We start from the raw sequence: 17,046 nt of genomic DNA, 5'->3' as shown, positions 1-17,046 counted from the left end.
TTAACACTGGTAATTTATTAAAAATCCATTGTTTGTTGAGATCTTCAGAGATAGCCTGAAACTTTTTGATATACATGAAATCAGCAATATCTTCCCAATATTTCTGTCAAGTTTTCTTTTTCCAATATTGTTATTCTGAAATCTGTAATGGAGTGTAATAAAATGTTGAAATACTGTTGTTTTTTACAATCCTTATTTTCTGAATAGCTCAATAGCTTCAATCAATGAATGTATTATACTCATGATGGCAAAAAGGTACATAAAGTGTATGTATAAGTAACTGTTGGGGTTGCAAAATAAATGCATTTATTGTATGTAAAAGTAACAGTTGGGGTTGCAAAACAAATGGATTTGGTGTAAACTAGTTGAGGATTTGCAGAAATAAGAAAATTATTTTGAATGTACACATTTGTATCAGGAGAAAGAAGCAGGGGAAATAGGATTCTTAGGTGTTAATACCAGTTCTCCGGCACTGCCTTTTAGACACTACTTGATCAGATAATCCATTCACCACAAAGCAGCTCTCTTGAAGCCCAATCCTTCCAGATGATCTGGTCTCTTGTGGTTTCAAAGCTCCCTAAGAGCTCCAGAATTCTTGTAGACGTATTTCTCACCCAATGCATCTTCCAGGTTAGTCACCTATCAACTCCAAGGCAGTTTTAGTATACTCTGGCCAAAAGTATAGTAGCTTTAAGGATTCAGATAATTAGTATCTTTGAAGTCATTAGCCAGATAGCTATCTCAAATGCAACTCTCAGTTGTTGAGCTGGCAGAAAAAAATGCACTGGTGGAAAATTTGCTGTCCTAAGAACTGAGCCCTGTTAGATCTCATTGGCGGCCAATGGATGGTGCTGTTGTTACAGTTACTTACAGAGGGCATTAAGGAAAGGCATCATTTGGATTCCTTTGGCTTCATTTCCTTCCACTTCATGAGAAAAACCATCAATCTCCTTAACATCTGGAGGGAACTGAGTTCATGTAGGCAAGTGCTTTGAATGGTGGACTTAACCACTTGTGGCCTAAGGGTGAAGAGGAAGGCATGAATTTAGAACTGTTGTGTTCTACTCCAGTAATTGTAACAAGTATCTATGCTTTCAGTACTACTACTTACATTGTACAACTCCTCCTGGCTTCACTGACAAAGGATTCTAGGAAACCAAGCAACCAAGAACGTCCTCCTGCCTTTTCTCCGTCTGCTTGGGAACAGCCTATCATTCCTAGGGGGATCCTTGCTGTAACAGTAGAGGTGAATTCTCTGAATTTCAAAATAGCCTCCCTATAGCTGACCGGCATCTGGCCTCCTCCAATCTATGGGATAATCTACACTGAGACCATCACTTCAAGCATGCTTAGGAAAACAGCTTGGCTTTCTTTATCTGAAAATTCCTCTCCTGCGAAGGCTGCAGATTCCAGCCGGCCCAATGTATTTCTGTATCAAGATCATGGGACTTTAGAATCCCCTTAGGTTTATTTTGCCTTCTGGATTGCCAGAAGCTGCCATTTGCTTACCTGAATAAAAACACACTGAACATTTTGAAATAACGTGAGTGTGGAATTGCATTGGCTCCCACTAACACTGTTCACCCAGAACAGATGCAAATGTTTATTAGCTAGTGTGAATCTCAAAATTCATCAGTTATTTTTTTTTCTCCCTCTGTATTCCTTAACATTTAATTACTGCACCACGGAATAAACTTAGAAAGGTGATTTCATCCTAGGGCCTTCTCCTGCAGTTCAACGAAGGAGTCATGGAGGAAAGTGCCCAGCAACCTAAGATGAGGGAACAGGCCCACAACATCCTAAAATTACCAATACGAACTGGGCAGACCCAGCTCCTGGCCAAAAATGCCATGACCTAACATATAAAAATGGTTACTTGTGGCATGTTTGTGTTACAGCTAGGGAAACATAAGGATGAGTCCTCATATATTTAGAGCTGCAAGGCTAACATCTTCTCCAGGAACTATATGAATCAAATCCATTCATTCCCAAAGTGTTTTACATTCCCTTTCCTCCTTTTTTTCTTTATGCACCTCTTAATATCATGCAAAAAAACAGAGCAACCTGCCTAATAAATGCAATAATCCAAATTATTCTTCCTCTCTCACACAAATATACAATTAGAAGTGGGATGCCTTCAATCACAGGGTTTTTGGGGTTCTCAAGTGGGAACACAGGGCACAATTTCTTTAAAGCACCAGGCTTAGAAACTCTGGGCAGATAGACTCTTCCAGAAGCACTGGGATAACACAAGAAAGCTGTTTTCTAGACAGGGAGGAGCATGTTTCTGCTTTAACACGATCTACTTGGTCTTAACAGCCATCTTCTCAGTCTATCTCATGGAGGAAGTGGAATCCTAGTTGATGATACTTATGAAACAAGAAATCTATGTCTTATCTAGCCTAAGGAACACATCTCTGAAAAATGAGTCTTAATAAAAGGGGTAGGTTTTATATGTAAATAGCACCTGTCTGCATACCCACATGGAACTATTAAGTACCAGGTAGTTATGAAATGCTTAATGGACATCTCTGTTGAAGAAACCAGGAGTTTCATTTTATATAGTACCTTAATCCAGGGAATGGCATAGTGGAGAACTGTAACCACTTGAAAGGACTTCTTCCTTGTGTTTCTCAATGGTGAACTATTCATGTTGCATGGCAAATCAATTCTGAAACTGAGAAACTACTTGCAGTTTTGTAGAACTTTCACATCAGAAGACATGGGAAAACCTACTGGATATCACCTGTGCATACTCAACAGTAAGTAAATTTGTTAAAATCCCAATAATTGAATTGAGGGAAGCAATCAAGTTTTTGATTGTACATCCATTTATCGTGGTCCAATATACTGGAATACATTTATAAGTTATGTACAACTGCTCGTTTATTCCTGACTGCTTGATAATATTTAGTTGTGATTCTTCAAAATATTTATCTTTGTCTCAATACCATGCTGTGTTCATTTTAAATTGTGACAGCTTTGTGTTTTCTTTAAAATAAAGTGTGTTTTAAATGCTACCTTTGGGTCAGTGGACTGAATTTTTCAAGATAAAGGGAAATTTACTGATGAGACAAGTTCTTCATAAGCAAAATCAAAGGTCAAACTTTGTATTATGTGCCTCTTTTTAGAGCCAACTTTTGTAGTAGACTGTGGGGCACTAAGAGATGTTTCAGAAGTTTCCAACTATGAACTGTTGTTTAAAAATCTGTATTATGATTGTTTTCAATATTGCAAAATACATTTCATAGAAAGCCACATGCATTTTTCATATAAATGTTAGAACACTTTGAATCATTTATAAGACAAATGAATTAGCTGTAACAAGAGCAGGGTTACTCAAATTTATTTCTAGGCTATAAAACAGTACATCAAAACACTCTATTGAATCAGGCCTTTTTTAAAACAGTATTCAGCATCTGTATTTCAAAATGCAGCATAAAACTGATGCAGGTTTTACTAAATCTTTAATTTACCAGAATTAATGCAGAAACCAGATGGAGTTCATTAAATATATACATTCAGGATTAAAAATAAATCCCTCAACACATCCAGAAAGAAGTTATTTCAATATTTGGAACTGAGAAGCTTTAGAATCTTCTTTTGAATACTTAAAAATAAAATAAAATCTCCTACTTTAGTGTCATCAATCTCTCATATATTCCCGTTAATAAATTGTCAGAACTGCTTGGGATTTTGAAGTGAACATTATACAATTTTCCAGTTAAAAACTCACAATAAATGATTTTGCAACAGCATTTAATAAAGCCCTGAATAATTAAGAATCACCTTAGCTATATCACAAAGTTATGCATTAATATTATTGCCTTCTCTAATGATTAAGCAACCATCTTCTCTAGAATATGTGTCCTGTTTTATTTAAAATATTGTTCCATTCATAGAATGTTAAAACATAATTAACACATTTATCTATGTCACTGCATTAATTATACAAAAAGTAAAACAATTCCACAGTACAGTTATTCAATCAAAAAGGTTTCACAAAAATACGTGGGTTGTTTCTGAGGAGTTGAATTACAATCAGTGGGCAAAATACTGACAAACATGTATCTCTATTTTAAACTTTGTTCTAAAAAGAAAATGATCCTATGGTACTCCAAGCCTCAAAGTGCTATAACTATAGAATATACCAGCACCTGGAAAGCGTAATATAACAAATTCTGCTAAGGCAAGCAAAATACATCAACTGATAGGCGTGTATGAGAGATTATACATCTGCGTGTGAGAGAGTGTATTTATGTATTCGTAACTTCCATTTTCCTCTGTCAAATTATTTTAACAGTGTTTATACTTTAGAAAGAAGTCCTGATTCTGGAGCACTTGCTTTAATGAGGTTCTGGATTTCTTTGAATTTGGGATGATCTTTGTCAGCTATCAGCTGCAGCAATATAGCTTCACTAGTGGTAACAATAATCCCAGTGCGAGCAAGGCGCTGGAAAAACAAAACAGACAACTAAAGCCGATTATCTGCTGAGAAACATTTGAATAATAAACCCACAGATTTTACATTTCTTCATAACAGTGCACTATAATTTATCTTAAAGAAGAAATCCAACTGTTTTGAAAATAATTTCAGGTCTTTGAAATCACATTTTATATTAATAATACGACAATAGATAACAATTATATGTAAACTAATAAATAAATAGCTTTGAGGCAAGGCTTTCATTATCCAATTGTCATTTTTTCCTGTTCCTTCACAGAATTTTATGGGGGTCTGGATTGTAATATCTTCCAGTTATACCCCTCCTGCATTATCCCATTTCTTTGTCCATTTTGTTTTTCACAAAGAATATATTGAAAAAGTTAAATGCTGAACAGATGCAGTGATTTGCACATTAAGGCATCACAAATTAGTCACATAGTTGATAACAGACAATTCCTTATGCCCTTGATGAAATAAATGAAGCTCAGGATCAAAAAGATACCTCTTATGTTATATTCATCTTTGTGTCTGTATTCTGAGAAATCTGTCCCATAAAAAAAACATGTTTTTCATATAACAAAAAGACAGGAAGAGATTGGAGTTTCTTTCAAAAATCTTAGCAGAAAGTTAATTCTAGTAATTGTATTGTGTATCATTCTTGATATTTTATAATTGTTCTAAATTGCTTTGGGTTTGGGGATAAAAAAGAGAAGTTGGAAAAAAAATTCAGTATTTTTTTTAAAAAACCAGAATAACCGAACTGCTTTTGACAATAATCAATATATATGGTAGCCCTGTTGCTCTTGAATGCTCTATCCCCAGAGGTCTGGAAGACTTCCTACAATTTAAGAATTCAGGAAAGTGGAGAAAATGTTGATATTTCTTGGGCTTCTGGGGCATGGAGGTGCCTTATTGCTTTTAATTAGACTTGTTTTTTAATTATTGAATTATATGTTTATGTAAGCCATCTGAAGTTTTTAAGATTAAAAGGAATACATATCTTTGCAAATGAATAAATAGTGATGACAACCACCAAATATATGTTACAATAAAATGGGCTCAAAAACAAAATGAAGTACTTTACAGCAAAGTAATATTCATTATTATTCATCTGATAATACTCTGGATTCCATGCAAGTAGTAAGCTTGCTATTCCTGCCCACTTGAAAGAACAGCTCTACAAGCATGTCATTTATGTGTAATGTAAGACTGGCAGCTGAAATATGAAATATTCAATACATCATGAAAATAGTTAATGAAATAGTGCATACTTGAAGTTGATAAAGAAAATTACAGAACCGTGATAGCGCTGTAGGTTTCAAGAACACTTGCCTGTGGTACATATAACCTAATCTGTGGATAGATAATCTTTTGGACCACCTGAAAATCTATATTAAGAGTTTTTGATTATCATATATGTGAGGTATATCTATATAAATAAAAATGTAAATGTTCGTTTGTTCAAAATCTTAAATCTCCGAACATTCTTCACCGATTGCTTTGAAATTTTGACACAACGTTGCATTCGAATACCCGCGTGTTTTTATATACCTATATTATATAGATGTCACACCTGTGACAGGTAAAAACATTTTTTGAAAAACAGCGCCATCTGTTGGACGTAAAAGCAACACACGCTTTTACCAGACTGAGGCACAGCAACACGTGGCTGGGTACAGCTAGTTTAAAATAGATTTTATTTATGTTTTGTAAGATTGATTTCTCTCCCAAAGCAGAAAAGATAGCTGAAACCCTTTATTTTAGTAAACCAGTAGATTGTATTCTAGAAATTGTTTCATGTTTTCTATGCTACATCAGGTTTTCTTTGAATGTATTCTCTTTTCATCATATTTTTAATTTTCAGTTACTGTTACCAAAGAAATCAGTAGAGACTGTGTGAATGCTAACAATGGTAGAGAAGTCATATATACTGTTTTAAGAAATAGAAAAAATTTTTTCCTTTCTTGTGCAATAGAAATATTTGAAGCTACAGGAATATAATACTTATAATTGTTACAATCTAACAGTGACTGAAGCCAATCTCACATAACTATCTAATAAAATTACCTCCAGAGCAAACATTCTGTCCATCATACTTCTTGAAGAGGTTGCATCGGCCACAATATGAACTTCCAAGCCTCTGCCTACTAATTCCAGCGCTGTCTGCTGAATACATACATGAGTCTTGAAGAAGAATCAAAGTAAACCATATCAGCAATTATTACATTTACAAATGACATTTTACCTTTATTTCAATAGTAATGCTGCTGTAGGAAAACTGCAAATATGAGGAAAACGAAATACTTACTTCTACTCCAAATAAAACAACACTGCGGATTCCAGGTATCTCTGCTATAGCAGCCTCAACTTCAGGCAACACCATAGAAAACTTTGTTTTGGGTAAAACAAGTTTAGCGCCAGTTAAGTCAATCTCTTGAACGGTGCTTCCAAGACCTTTAGGATACTGTTCAGTTACAATGACTGGGATTCCTAAAACCCGTGCACCTTGAAGCTGCAAAGATAAAAAACAGAAAAATGAAACTGTTTTATTTAAACAATAAAATATCAATAATAGTACAATTAAAATAGTGACAGTTAGAACAATTAATCAGTAGAACAACCTGCCTCCAGAAGCTGTGAATGCTCCAACACTGGAAGTTTTTAAGAAGTGTCTGGACAGCCATTTATCTGAAATGGTAGTATATAGGGTTTTCTGCCTGAGCAGGGGGTTGGATTAGATGACCTCCAAGACCCCTTCCAACTTTGTTATTATTATTGTTATTGTTATTATTATTAGAAACAAATAAACATACCAATCGTTGGCTTACGCTGATAATATCTCCAAAATACTTGATAGCAGGTCTGAATCTTTCTTGCATATCACAACAGAAAAACACAGTGCTAGATGGTGTGAGATTGCCCAACGTAGTTATCTGAGATAAAGAAAGAAAGGAATAATAATAATTATGGATGTCATACCATTTTCCTCAAAAATTGTCTCATTGTTCTCAATTAACTTACATTCAAGGAGATATATGCAGGATCCCTCTGTTTAAATAGAAATATTTTAAATGGGTGGAAACCATACTATTTTTGTTCAGTAGGATATTTAACCCTATCTTAGAATCACATATTTCCATGTTAATATTTTCTAATTCATAAAATCTCTCTTTTAAAACCAAGCTGCCGTAGTAAGGAAGGCTATTGTTTGTGAAAGAGAAATCCAAACTTCCTTCAAATGTGTGAAGATAGTAATATAGCAATATGATTTTGGTAACTTTATCATTATCTTTGAAATGCATGAATCAGATGAATCCAACATTTTGGGATTTAAATCAATATTTTATTTATTGATCAGATTTTTTTTTAAAAATCCACTGCAAGCAAGTTAACTATGGGGGCTAAATATAAGATACTGCATGAAAATTAAATAATAAAAAAGATGCTTTCATATATTACAAGTGTGTTGCTAAGGCGCTTTGAAACCAAAGCTTACTTTTCTAAGTTTAGCAATTCACTGTTATTCAAATATGACTGTTGAAATGTATTTATCTTGTTTTTTCATGAATGTTTTCAAGTGAAATGCTAAATCCAAAGCATTGTGATATAGAGTGACTGAGGTGCTAAACTGCAATGATTCAGGTACAACTCTTAAGATGGGAAATAGAAATCTAACAAATGAATGTGGACAGAGGAGCATGTTTTCCTATCTCAAAGAAAGTTCAGGGATCCTCCAAAAAAGCATTTCACATAGCATGAAGAGCTGCTGCCAGAAAAAAAAAATCCACTCTCTTTCATATGTAACAGTGATTATATGCATGTGAAAATTATTGATGCTCATTATCACTGTTTGCCTCAATACATTTTTCTTATTTCCTGATCATCATTTTTCACTTTGGAATAATTCACATTCTATTCTGACAAGCCATTATAAAAGTGACCTTTATGATAACTAAGTTCTGTGACAGCTGAACAGACTGAAAATATGTTCATATTAACTTGGAATATATTTTATGAATTTCAATGAAGGAAGGCATTCCTAAAAATGTGTAGGCTAATTAGAACATTTCGGTTGCAATTCTAAGCTAACATATTTCAGAGTAGGCCTGATTCAATTCAAATGGACTTTTGTTTGAGTATACATTCACATGCTCAAAGTTTAACTTCTGAAGAAAGGACAAGCAGAATTGAAGTATTGAAGTTTCACATGCATAAATACATAAAGTAAACTGTACTGTTTTATGTCTGGTTTGTTTTTCTATTTTAAGTTCTGGCCAACATCAAAACTGATTTCATTATATATAACCAGTCAGTAGAACTTGAAGATGGTCTATGAATTCAGAGAACCAGACACTGACTATTCTAACATGTCTTGGGTATTTTTCCCTAGTTAAATTCTTAAGAAACTGGAAATAATATGATTATAATAATTTAAATTTATTTTAAATTTAATTTGTGTTATTAATTAAATCATTATTTCACAAACCGTACTTAAACAAAGTGTATCTGCAACAAGCCAACGAGCAAAATCAAAGGGAAATGTATGTCATACATACTGTATATTGTATATTTGTCTTCCAAGTTACTGCAAATTAAGACATTCATTTTAAAACAATACCAAGTACTTCTTTATGCAACTCTGAATGTAAGCATGTAGCTATTACAAAAAGCAGATATCTAAAGGCAGACATCTATTACAAAATCTAAAAATGCTATAGAGTGTAATTTAGTCCATGGAAGAAGAAAAAAAAGGATTGAAAAAGAACAGATTTTCCCTGTTTAACACATATAATCTACAATATTCCCAGAATTCCTCTCAAAACTGCTGAACTGTAGTATTTCGAGGAATAGAAGATATGACTTTATTAACGTCATTACTTCATTTATTAACTGCAATGTAGTAACAGTATTCAAAACAATTAAATCAAGATTAAATTTTGTTCCAGACCTGGCTATTTGTAGTCCAGTCTCTAGTAAAGCCAAGTAGAGTCCTCAGCTTTAATATTATGCACCCCCTTTTAAATAGAGAAAGGGGCTCTTTAAAATAAAATTTAATTTTAATCCTTCATTTAATTCTCTCTCGACTTCTGTTCTTGTTGCTGCTTCTTGTTTGCTCTTTTTTGTGTAAACATTCAAAGGCTAAATCTAGCCCTTGACCCAAAAAAGTTTGCATATCCCTGAGTTTTTTTAAAAAAATTCCAGCCAAATGAAACTTCTTTGAGGGGTATTAAATATTCAAAGTGTAGCACTTTCCCACCAAATGCAAGAATACACAAAGTGTCCTGCTTAAGACTGCAATCTTAAAATGATAAATTCTTGAATCTTTTTTGAAATATAGACTCATTTTTTTAAAATGTAAAACAAATGCTATATATATAAAACACCAAAACAAAATAGAATGATTTTTTATGACTGATATACTTATAAAATGTAGATATTGAAAATGTATCTACATCAAGTACCAATACCACTGTCACATTTTAGCAGAAGTCAAGGTTCAAGTGAAAAAAATAATGCTTTAACAATAAATCCCAAGGGCTAAAAATTGGCTTAAAAGAGAAAGTGACCAGTTTTTTGCATATCAGATCTCAAGAGTCAATCCCCAGCACAGAGTACTCTTGCTACAGATTTCTATTGGAAACCCCCATGTTTTATAACATTTTATAGCCTCACTTAAACATCATGATGGCAATGTCAAGCCTATCTGATATGGCACAACAGTGATGACTGAATACTGCTGATAGGGCAGAACAATGATGGCTGTTGAATAATGCTGACTGATGTTACTAATGAGGAAATACTAACAGTGGCTTTCAAGTTCTTAAATATAACATAAAATGTCCTTGCTCATGCTCTATACACCATGAGGAAAGTTTTACTCAGCCTGAAGACTTCTAACTGCAGTCCAATGCCATCTCTTCTCTCCTTTACTCCATTTTATAAAGATTTCCTAGAATGGCATAGGATAGGAGATGAACATTTCAACTAGGGTAACTTCACAATTTTCCATACCCGCTATCCTCTGTTGATCTTATTTCAATAATCAGCAGCACTGGAGCTCTAAAGAACAACACATGTTATCACATAGAGATGCTTACTTGCTGTAAAATTTAAATTTATTTATTTAATTACCCATTTCCGTTGGAGAGGGTCTCTGGACAGTGTACAATTACCAACAATAAAATCAAACATTAAAATCAGAATAATTTAGGATTAAAAATTTTAAAATTATAAAAATATTATAAAATTTTCAGAAGGTAAGGAATTCCAAGGCGCGAGATTAACAGTTGTTAATACAGGCGGCAAGGGGAGGGGGTTGTCTCTGTGGGCCTCTGTGTCCCCCACACAAGGCTACACAGCCAGGTTTTGACCCCTTTGCGGAAGTCCAAAAGACTGGGGGCTTTCCTCACCTCCAAGGGCAAGATGTTCCACAATGCAGGGCAGCGGTTGAGAAGGCCCTCTTCCTGATTTAAAATGGAACCTAGTAACAGCATAACATTGTAAATGTTATAAAGATATTTGGGTGTTTCAAAGTTAGTGTTTAATCACTGATAAAGAGATAGATGTGCTATGTAACAGGAATTTATTTTCATGCTCTGATAATGAGAAGCTGAATAACCGAAGCTACCTGTATTTATTTTTTGGAACTTCTAAAATACTCAATTACAAACATTTCCTTTGGTTCATATATTTTGCGCCACATGTAGTCCTCGACCTATGAACATTCCTTCGGCGATCGTTCCAAGTTACAATGGTGCTATGCAAATGGTTGTTATGATTTATCCTACGAGTTCCAGCCATCCCAGCACCCCCAAGGTCAGGTGATCACAATCTGGGCACTTGGCAACCTATTCATACTTATGACTGGTTGTCAAGCACCCTTTAATCACATGATTATCATCTGCAAACTTCCCTGCCAGCTTCCCCCAAAAGTCAATGGGGAAGCTAGCAGGGAAGTCTCCCCAATCCGTGCACCACCCCAGCCCCTCTGCGCTTGTGCCGTATCAGCCACATGTACACCCCTCTGCACCCTCAGCAACCTATACTGCTGACCCATGTGATACTTCTCGTGCACCCTACCTCCCACAGTGCCTCTTTTGAACCTCATTGCACCTTCCCTTGCACACTCGCACACCCTCATGCCACACCTCTCACATACCCTTCCCCACACACCCTTGCTCCTTGCCCCACCCAGTAGCAGCCGCCTACCTGCCTGAGGGCCTGGGACTTGCAAGTTCCTGTCAGCTTCCCCACTGATTTTGGTTGTGAGAAGCTGGCAGGAAGTTGCCTTGCCTAACAACTTTGGGGATTCAGTTAATGACAGCAACCAGCAACAAAGATTGCTAGATTATGACTACCGTGCAGAAGTGCTTTAGGCTATCAGGACGGACAATTTCTTTAAAGGCTTAAAGGCATTCCAGTAGCCTGGAATTCCACCAGCCTCAGCTGGTGGGATCAGATGAGATCAATAGCAGAATTACGAAACAAGTCCAATAAAATCAATGGGACCAATTCATGCGGTTTAATTTGGATGTTCAGAGCTAGGAAATCCCATTCACAAGGCACTTCAGCCAAGATCACCTTCTATGGCAAACTACCATTCCCTCCATCATTTATAATTGTCATTAAAATGTGATCTGGGAATACTCAAGCTTTATCCAACTTCGTCCATTGGTACTTTCCTGCTACCATTAAAACTGGAGGAAAATCAGTTTTATTCAGATTATTAAACTCGACGTTCCTCTTGCTGAATATTCTGAACAAGGAGACAGTAGAGATGCCATCCTTACATAGAGATGATTAGGTTTCCTAAGCAGAGAATGGAACTCTTCTCTGCTGCCTGCCTCACTCCCCTCCTGGATCAAGCACAGATCTTCTCCTCTGCCTACTCCTCTCTCTTTACCTCCACACTGGCTAGACAGCACAGTATTGCCTAATCAAGTGCAGATCCTTCCAAGGGTTAACCACAGTTGCTGTTATTGGAGATAGTGGTGGAGTTCTCCTTAAAGCACAGAGGGCAAGGGTTAAGGGAAGATTCAACTAAGGAAAGAGAAGCAGGAAAAATGAATGATCTGTACTTTCCTGGGGGGGGGGTGCGTGCCAAGAGAGAAAGAAGCAAAATGAGATGAAAAATGAGGTCACAAAGCAATGGAGGCTGAAATCACTGTAGCAGGAGTTAATGCTGGGCCACGCAGAGTGGGAACAGCAAGCTTGCAGAAGTGACTGTGCCCTTGAATTGGCTGCAAGGCAAATTTCTGATCATCCCCACAGCCAACCAAGAAATGGCCACGATAGCTCAGAAAACCATTGCTGGGTGGGAGAAGATGGTCCTGTAGCAGATCACTGACCTCCCGGTTCCTCCTCACACAGCACAGAATGGTTATTCAGCATAGAAAACATCACTTTCTTGCTGGATCAGCTTGACCAGGTTTTAGTCTGCCTCAGCAATAAACTAGCAATGAAGTGGAGCCTCTGTAAAAGTTAGGGGGTAGGATTAGAAGACCTCCAAAGTCCCTTCCAACTGTTCTTCTGTTAACATAATAGGTCCTACACCCCTCCCCTCCCCTCCCCAAAAAAGCAGGAATGAGCTCTTTAAATCATTATAAACATTTGTTATTATTTAGTGCTGGCAGCCAATGAATTGGGTTTAACCAATGTATTGAATAACACCCTGTTGAATAACACACTGAATAACCAGTGTTGTATGGACTAACACAAACCAGTGTACAAGCTGGAAAGGTTTTATTTTTAAAATGCCCAAGACCAAAACCATGTTTTACTTCGTGTCACCTGTGTTCACACAACATGCATATTAATGATTGTTCCAATTCTCAGGATTCACAACCGATGGAAACATAATCAATGAAGGAGAATATTTGTAACTCATGATGATGTTACCTAGTTAGGGTAATGAAAGGTCTGCAAGCAAGCAAGCAAGCAAGCAAGCTCAGAGAGCACCAAGGACCCCCTCATGGAAATTTGAGCCAAGATGGATTGATTCAACACACTAGGACAAACTGTGACTGGCTATTTTTAATGGTTCAAGGTGTTGGAACGCAACTGTGGTGCAAACCAACCTATGCAGCCATTTTGTTAGGGGAACCAAAACTTGACTTGCAGAAGGTGCGCAGGCTGTTCTCCAAAGCGCAACGTGGGTGTGGAAGCCTCCCACTGGGCGCCAGATGGCAAGAGGGCCTTCGCTTCAATGATCGAGCCACTTTTCCAAGGCGGCGCTGTTCTTGCATTCACTCGGAGATACACAAACACACACACACACACACACACACACACCCGTGCACGCCAGGGCGCGCGCGCCCTTGCTCTTTTTCGCCGTCACCCACCTGAATCTGCAGGGGCACGAGGCGCAATTTGCACCGCTCGTTCACCAGGAAGCCCTTGGGCAGGTCGATGTATTGGCTCCACTCCTCCGAGAAGAGCTGCACAACGAACTTGCGGTGCATGTCGAGCTGGTCGCCGTAGAGGTTCAAGAACTTCTGAATTAGCATCTCGTAGCCGGAGCCATGAGGCACCGTCGAAGGCCTGGCGAAGACCGAGAAGCAAAAGAGCACCGGCACAGAGCCAGAGGAGCCGGAGCCGCCGCTCCCGCCGCCGCCGCTGCTGAGCGGGAGAGGAGCGACGGCAGCTGAGGCTTCCGAAAGCTGCTGCTGCCCCGCCGCCGCCATGTTCGTGGGCAGCCGCTCCAGTTCCGCTCCGCCGCCGCAGCTCCTCCTCCTGTCGCCGCCGCCGCCGCCTGGCCAGACGGGAGGCGCCGGCGGCCCCCAATCGCGGCTTCTGCTCCTCCTTCTCACCATAGGAACCTGTCCTGGGAAGGGCAAGGCACCACCAGGTGGGGACGCGGAAGGGAAAAGGTCGCTTGAAATGAGAAGCAACCTGGCCTGACTGATGCGCAGACAGGCGGACACCTGCCTGTAAAGGCAGCGGACCGGGACGGCAATGAGACGCTGTCGCTGTGAGCCGCGGCGCTTCTGAAAAGGAGGTTTAGATGAGGGGGCGGTCTCTTAGGGAGGCCAGACTGCCACTCCTGCCCGCTCCCCCTGCTCAAAAGGGGCCATCCCAGCTGTGCCCGGCAGCTGTACCTCCAGCGCATGTAGTGAACCGAGAAAAAGGAATGGTGTAGATAGTGATGCGAAGCAGAGAACCATACTGTCTCCTTTTTTTTTTAAAGACAGCTTACAAAATAAACTTCAAGCACAATTATTAAAATAGAACCCAATGACAAATTACTGCATAGATCCAAACGTTCCACATAACTTGGTTGCACTTTGAGATGATAAAATTGCCCGCTGCTGAAAATGAACTAGAAGAATTCCAAATTAACGTATTTCACGAATGGTATTTGTCAGTTGGATGGCTGTAAGTTTGGCAGAACTGATGATGCCAACCTAGGCTCGGTATGTCCTGGGCCTTTTCCACACATAACTAAGACACCGGTTAATCTGTGAGCCAGTCAGGTAGCTTTCATTCTCCTAATGGTGCAAGCAAAGTGAAAATGTTTCCTGCATTGACACTGAAATGCAATGGAGCAACTTCCCCTTGGCACTTGTGTGCGCTGCTGGAGCCAAACATATAAGTACATTGCCACTCTTTTACCAAATTGTTTAAATAGATTGGTTATCACCTATCCTTTCCCCCAATTAGAGTTAACACGTGAGCATTTCACCACTGTGCTTGCCAATCTTTTTTGCTCTTGTGAAAAACAAGTTTGGTAGGGAGAATCCACTGCTGTTTGTTCTTCCCACAAGCCAGGCCGTAATGAGCATCAGGAGGATGGTAATGATGAGGGCTTCAGGAAGTGCAGCTGGGTAGAAACACCCATCAACAATGCTACTGTTTTAATGAAAATAGATGAGCTTGAAGAAAGCAGAGTCGATAGAGCAGAATGTATGTTACTGTATTCATTACATTTTTTAATTTATATCTTGCCTTTATTATTATTATAAATAACTCCAGACAACAAACATGTCCAAAACACCTTCCTATTTTCCTCACAACAACCCTGTGAGGTGGGTTGGACTGAGAGAAAGTGACTCCCAACTGGCTTTCATGGCTAAGACGGGACTTAAACTCATGATTTTTGGCTTTCTAGTTTGATACTTTGATTACTAGACCAAACTAGCTCTGTATTTCCTATTTCAGACTTCAACCATGCTTCTGTTGTTAGTATACTTTTATATTTGTTCCAGATCTGGTGCAAAAAAAACCCCTTTGTTTGGTAACTGGGAATAATTTTTTCTTAGATTTTTGTTTATCCTGCTTTTATTATTTTTTATAAATTACTCAAAGTGATGAACATACCTAATACTTCTTCCTCCACCTGTTTACTTTTCTTTAAAACATCAGCAAAAAATAGGGATATGATATAACTCAGTAGTAATCAAAGTAACAAATAGAAGCAAATTTAGATGTTGATACAAAGTATGGGCTGTCTTTCTGGCTTCAACTCATGGAAGGGAAGGACAGAAACTAAATGTAATACTTAATGTGATAATTTCCCCTTTAATTTTGATTTGGCAGCAACTTTTGGAGTATAGGAATTTAAACAAGGCTTTGGAATATCACATGGAGCTCTGAGATTGTAGGTTATGCACCACTGAGATAGAAATAAACATGGATATAAATCATTTGTTCATTTTCTGTAAGAGGCTAAGAGAAAGATAGATGGAGTTTCTGGAAAAATCAGTATGGTTTTTGTGACTCTAAATTTTGTTTTATCAAGTCTGAGCCACCATATAAGGATGAATGGCTCTAGGAAAACTTTAGCAATTAAGAAGTAGTTTTAGTTATTAGAACAGGAAGAAGATGAGGATAGGTTTTGTGTGAACTATGGAACTATAGATAGAAGCTATTTTACAGTATATATATGATGTGGGGTCATAAACTGATACTGTACTGAATTAGCCAATTTTTGTAGATTAATAAAAATTTAAGCAAACTGGAAATATTATTTTACTTGTATGATACTGTGCACTTACTTGATTACATTTTCTCAGACAGATGGGACTTTTATCAGAATTTATCATATTAATTTCCTTGGCATAAAATAGCTTTCACTGAATTTTTACTAATTTTATCTGAGGGGAGTTCAGTGGTTCTTTATGACAATTTAAAAACCATAAAATTGTAAGTAAAGAAACTTTTACTTGGATTCCTACATTGCTTTTAGTCCATTCAAGAATTTTGCCCTATCTTCAAATAAAATGTTAAAAATATTTCAAATTCTTTCTCCCTATTAAAAAATGAATGTGACCTAATTTCAAACATAGGCATATTTCTAGTCGCTTGTATTCTAAAGTCTGCAATTGTCATAAAATGGAGTATTTGATGAATCTAAAACCATAAATATGCCCTAATTCCTAATTTACATGTACATGTTCTCCTGTTTTAGAAATATTCCTGACATTTAAATCTTAAATAATATATAATAATCCTTTAATTTTTGTCAACCCTGAAGCTGTTTAATTTTATCTTCCTGATTAAAAAAAATCTCTAAGGGATTTAATAGTGTCTTAAGTTGCAAGGCTTTGCTCCTTAAAATGCCTCAGTTTCTTCCAAATGAAAAAAAAAGCCAAGTGTTTGGA

The 17,046-nt window shown here is 37.3% G+C and overlaps 1 protein-coding gene across 2 annotated transcripts; it reads right to left on the bottom strand.

The window, feature by feature from the left end:
- Positions 1-302: 302 nt before the first annotated feature.
- Positions 303-14,143, bottom strand: ISOC1 (isochorismatase domain containing 1). Of its 2 annotated transcripts, none has more exons than XM_015815258.1 (5): positions 13,789-14,143; positions 7,261-7,380; positions 6,756-6,959; positions 6,515-6,631; positions 303-1,019 (listed from the first exon to the last, which is right to left on the bottom strand). In XM_015815258.1, exons 1-5 carry the CDS (start codon positions 14,128-14,130, stop codon positions 1,005-1,007), a joined length of 798 nt encoding a protein of 265 aa, XP_015670744.1. In that variant the 5' UTR covers positions 14,131-14,143; the 3' UTR covers positions 303-1,004. The 2 variants fall into 2 exon arrangements, with proteins under 2 accessions (XP_015670744.1, XP_015670742.2); XM_015815256.2 differs by lacking the exon at positions 303-1,019 and adding an exon at positions 3,315-4,453.
- Between the last annotated feature and the right edge of the window lie 2,903 nt (positions 14,144-17,046).

Source organism: Protobothrops mucrosquamatus, unplaced genomic scaffold (genome assembly GCF_001527695.2).
Source record: "Protobothrops mucrosquamatus isolate PMUCROS unplaced genomic scaffold, P.Mucros_1.0 scaffold329, whole genome shotgun sequence".
Lineage (NCBI taxonomy): Eukaryota > Metazoa > Chordata > Lepidosauria > Squamata > Viperidae > Protobothrops > Protobothrops mucrosquamatus.
The sequence above is the reverse complement of the archived record's forward strand: the minus strand, read 5'-3'. Positions and strand labels throughout refer to the sequence as shown.

Excerpts from the sequence above, each read along its gene's own strand:
- ISOC1 (XM_015815256.2), bottom strand. The coding sequence starts at position 14,130 with ATGGCGGCGGCGGGGCAGCAGCAGCTTTCGGAAGCCTCAGCTGCCGTC. Across the intron at positions 7,381-13,788 it reads TCGTGCCCCTGCAGATTCAG|ATAACTACGTTGGGCAATCT; the intron begins GTGGGTGACGGC and ends TCTTTATCTCAG. Across the intron at positions 6,632-6,755 it reads TTGTTTTATTTGGAGTAGAA|ACTCATGTATGTATTCAGCA; the intron begins GTAAGTATTTCG and ends TTCTTCTTCAAG.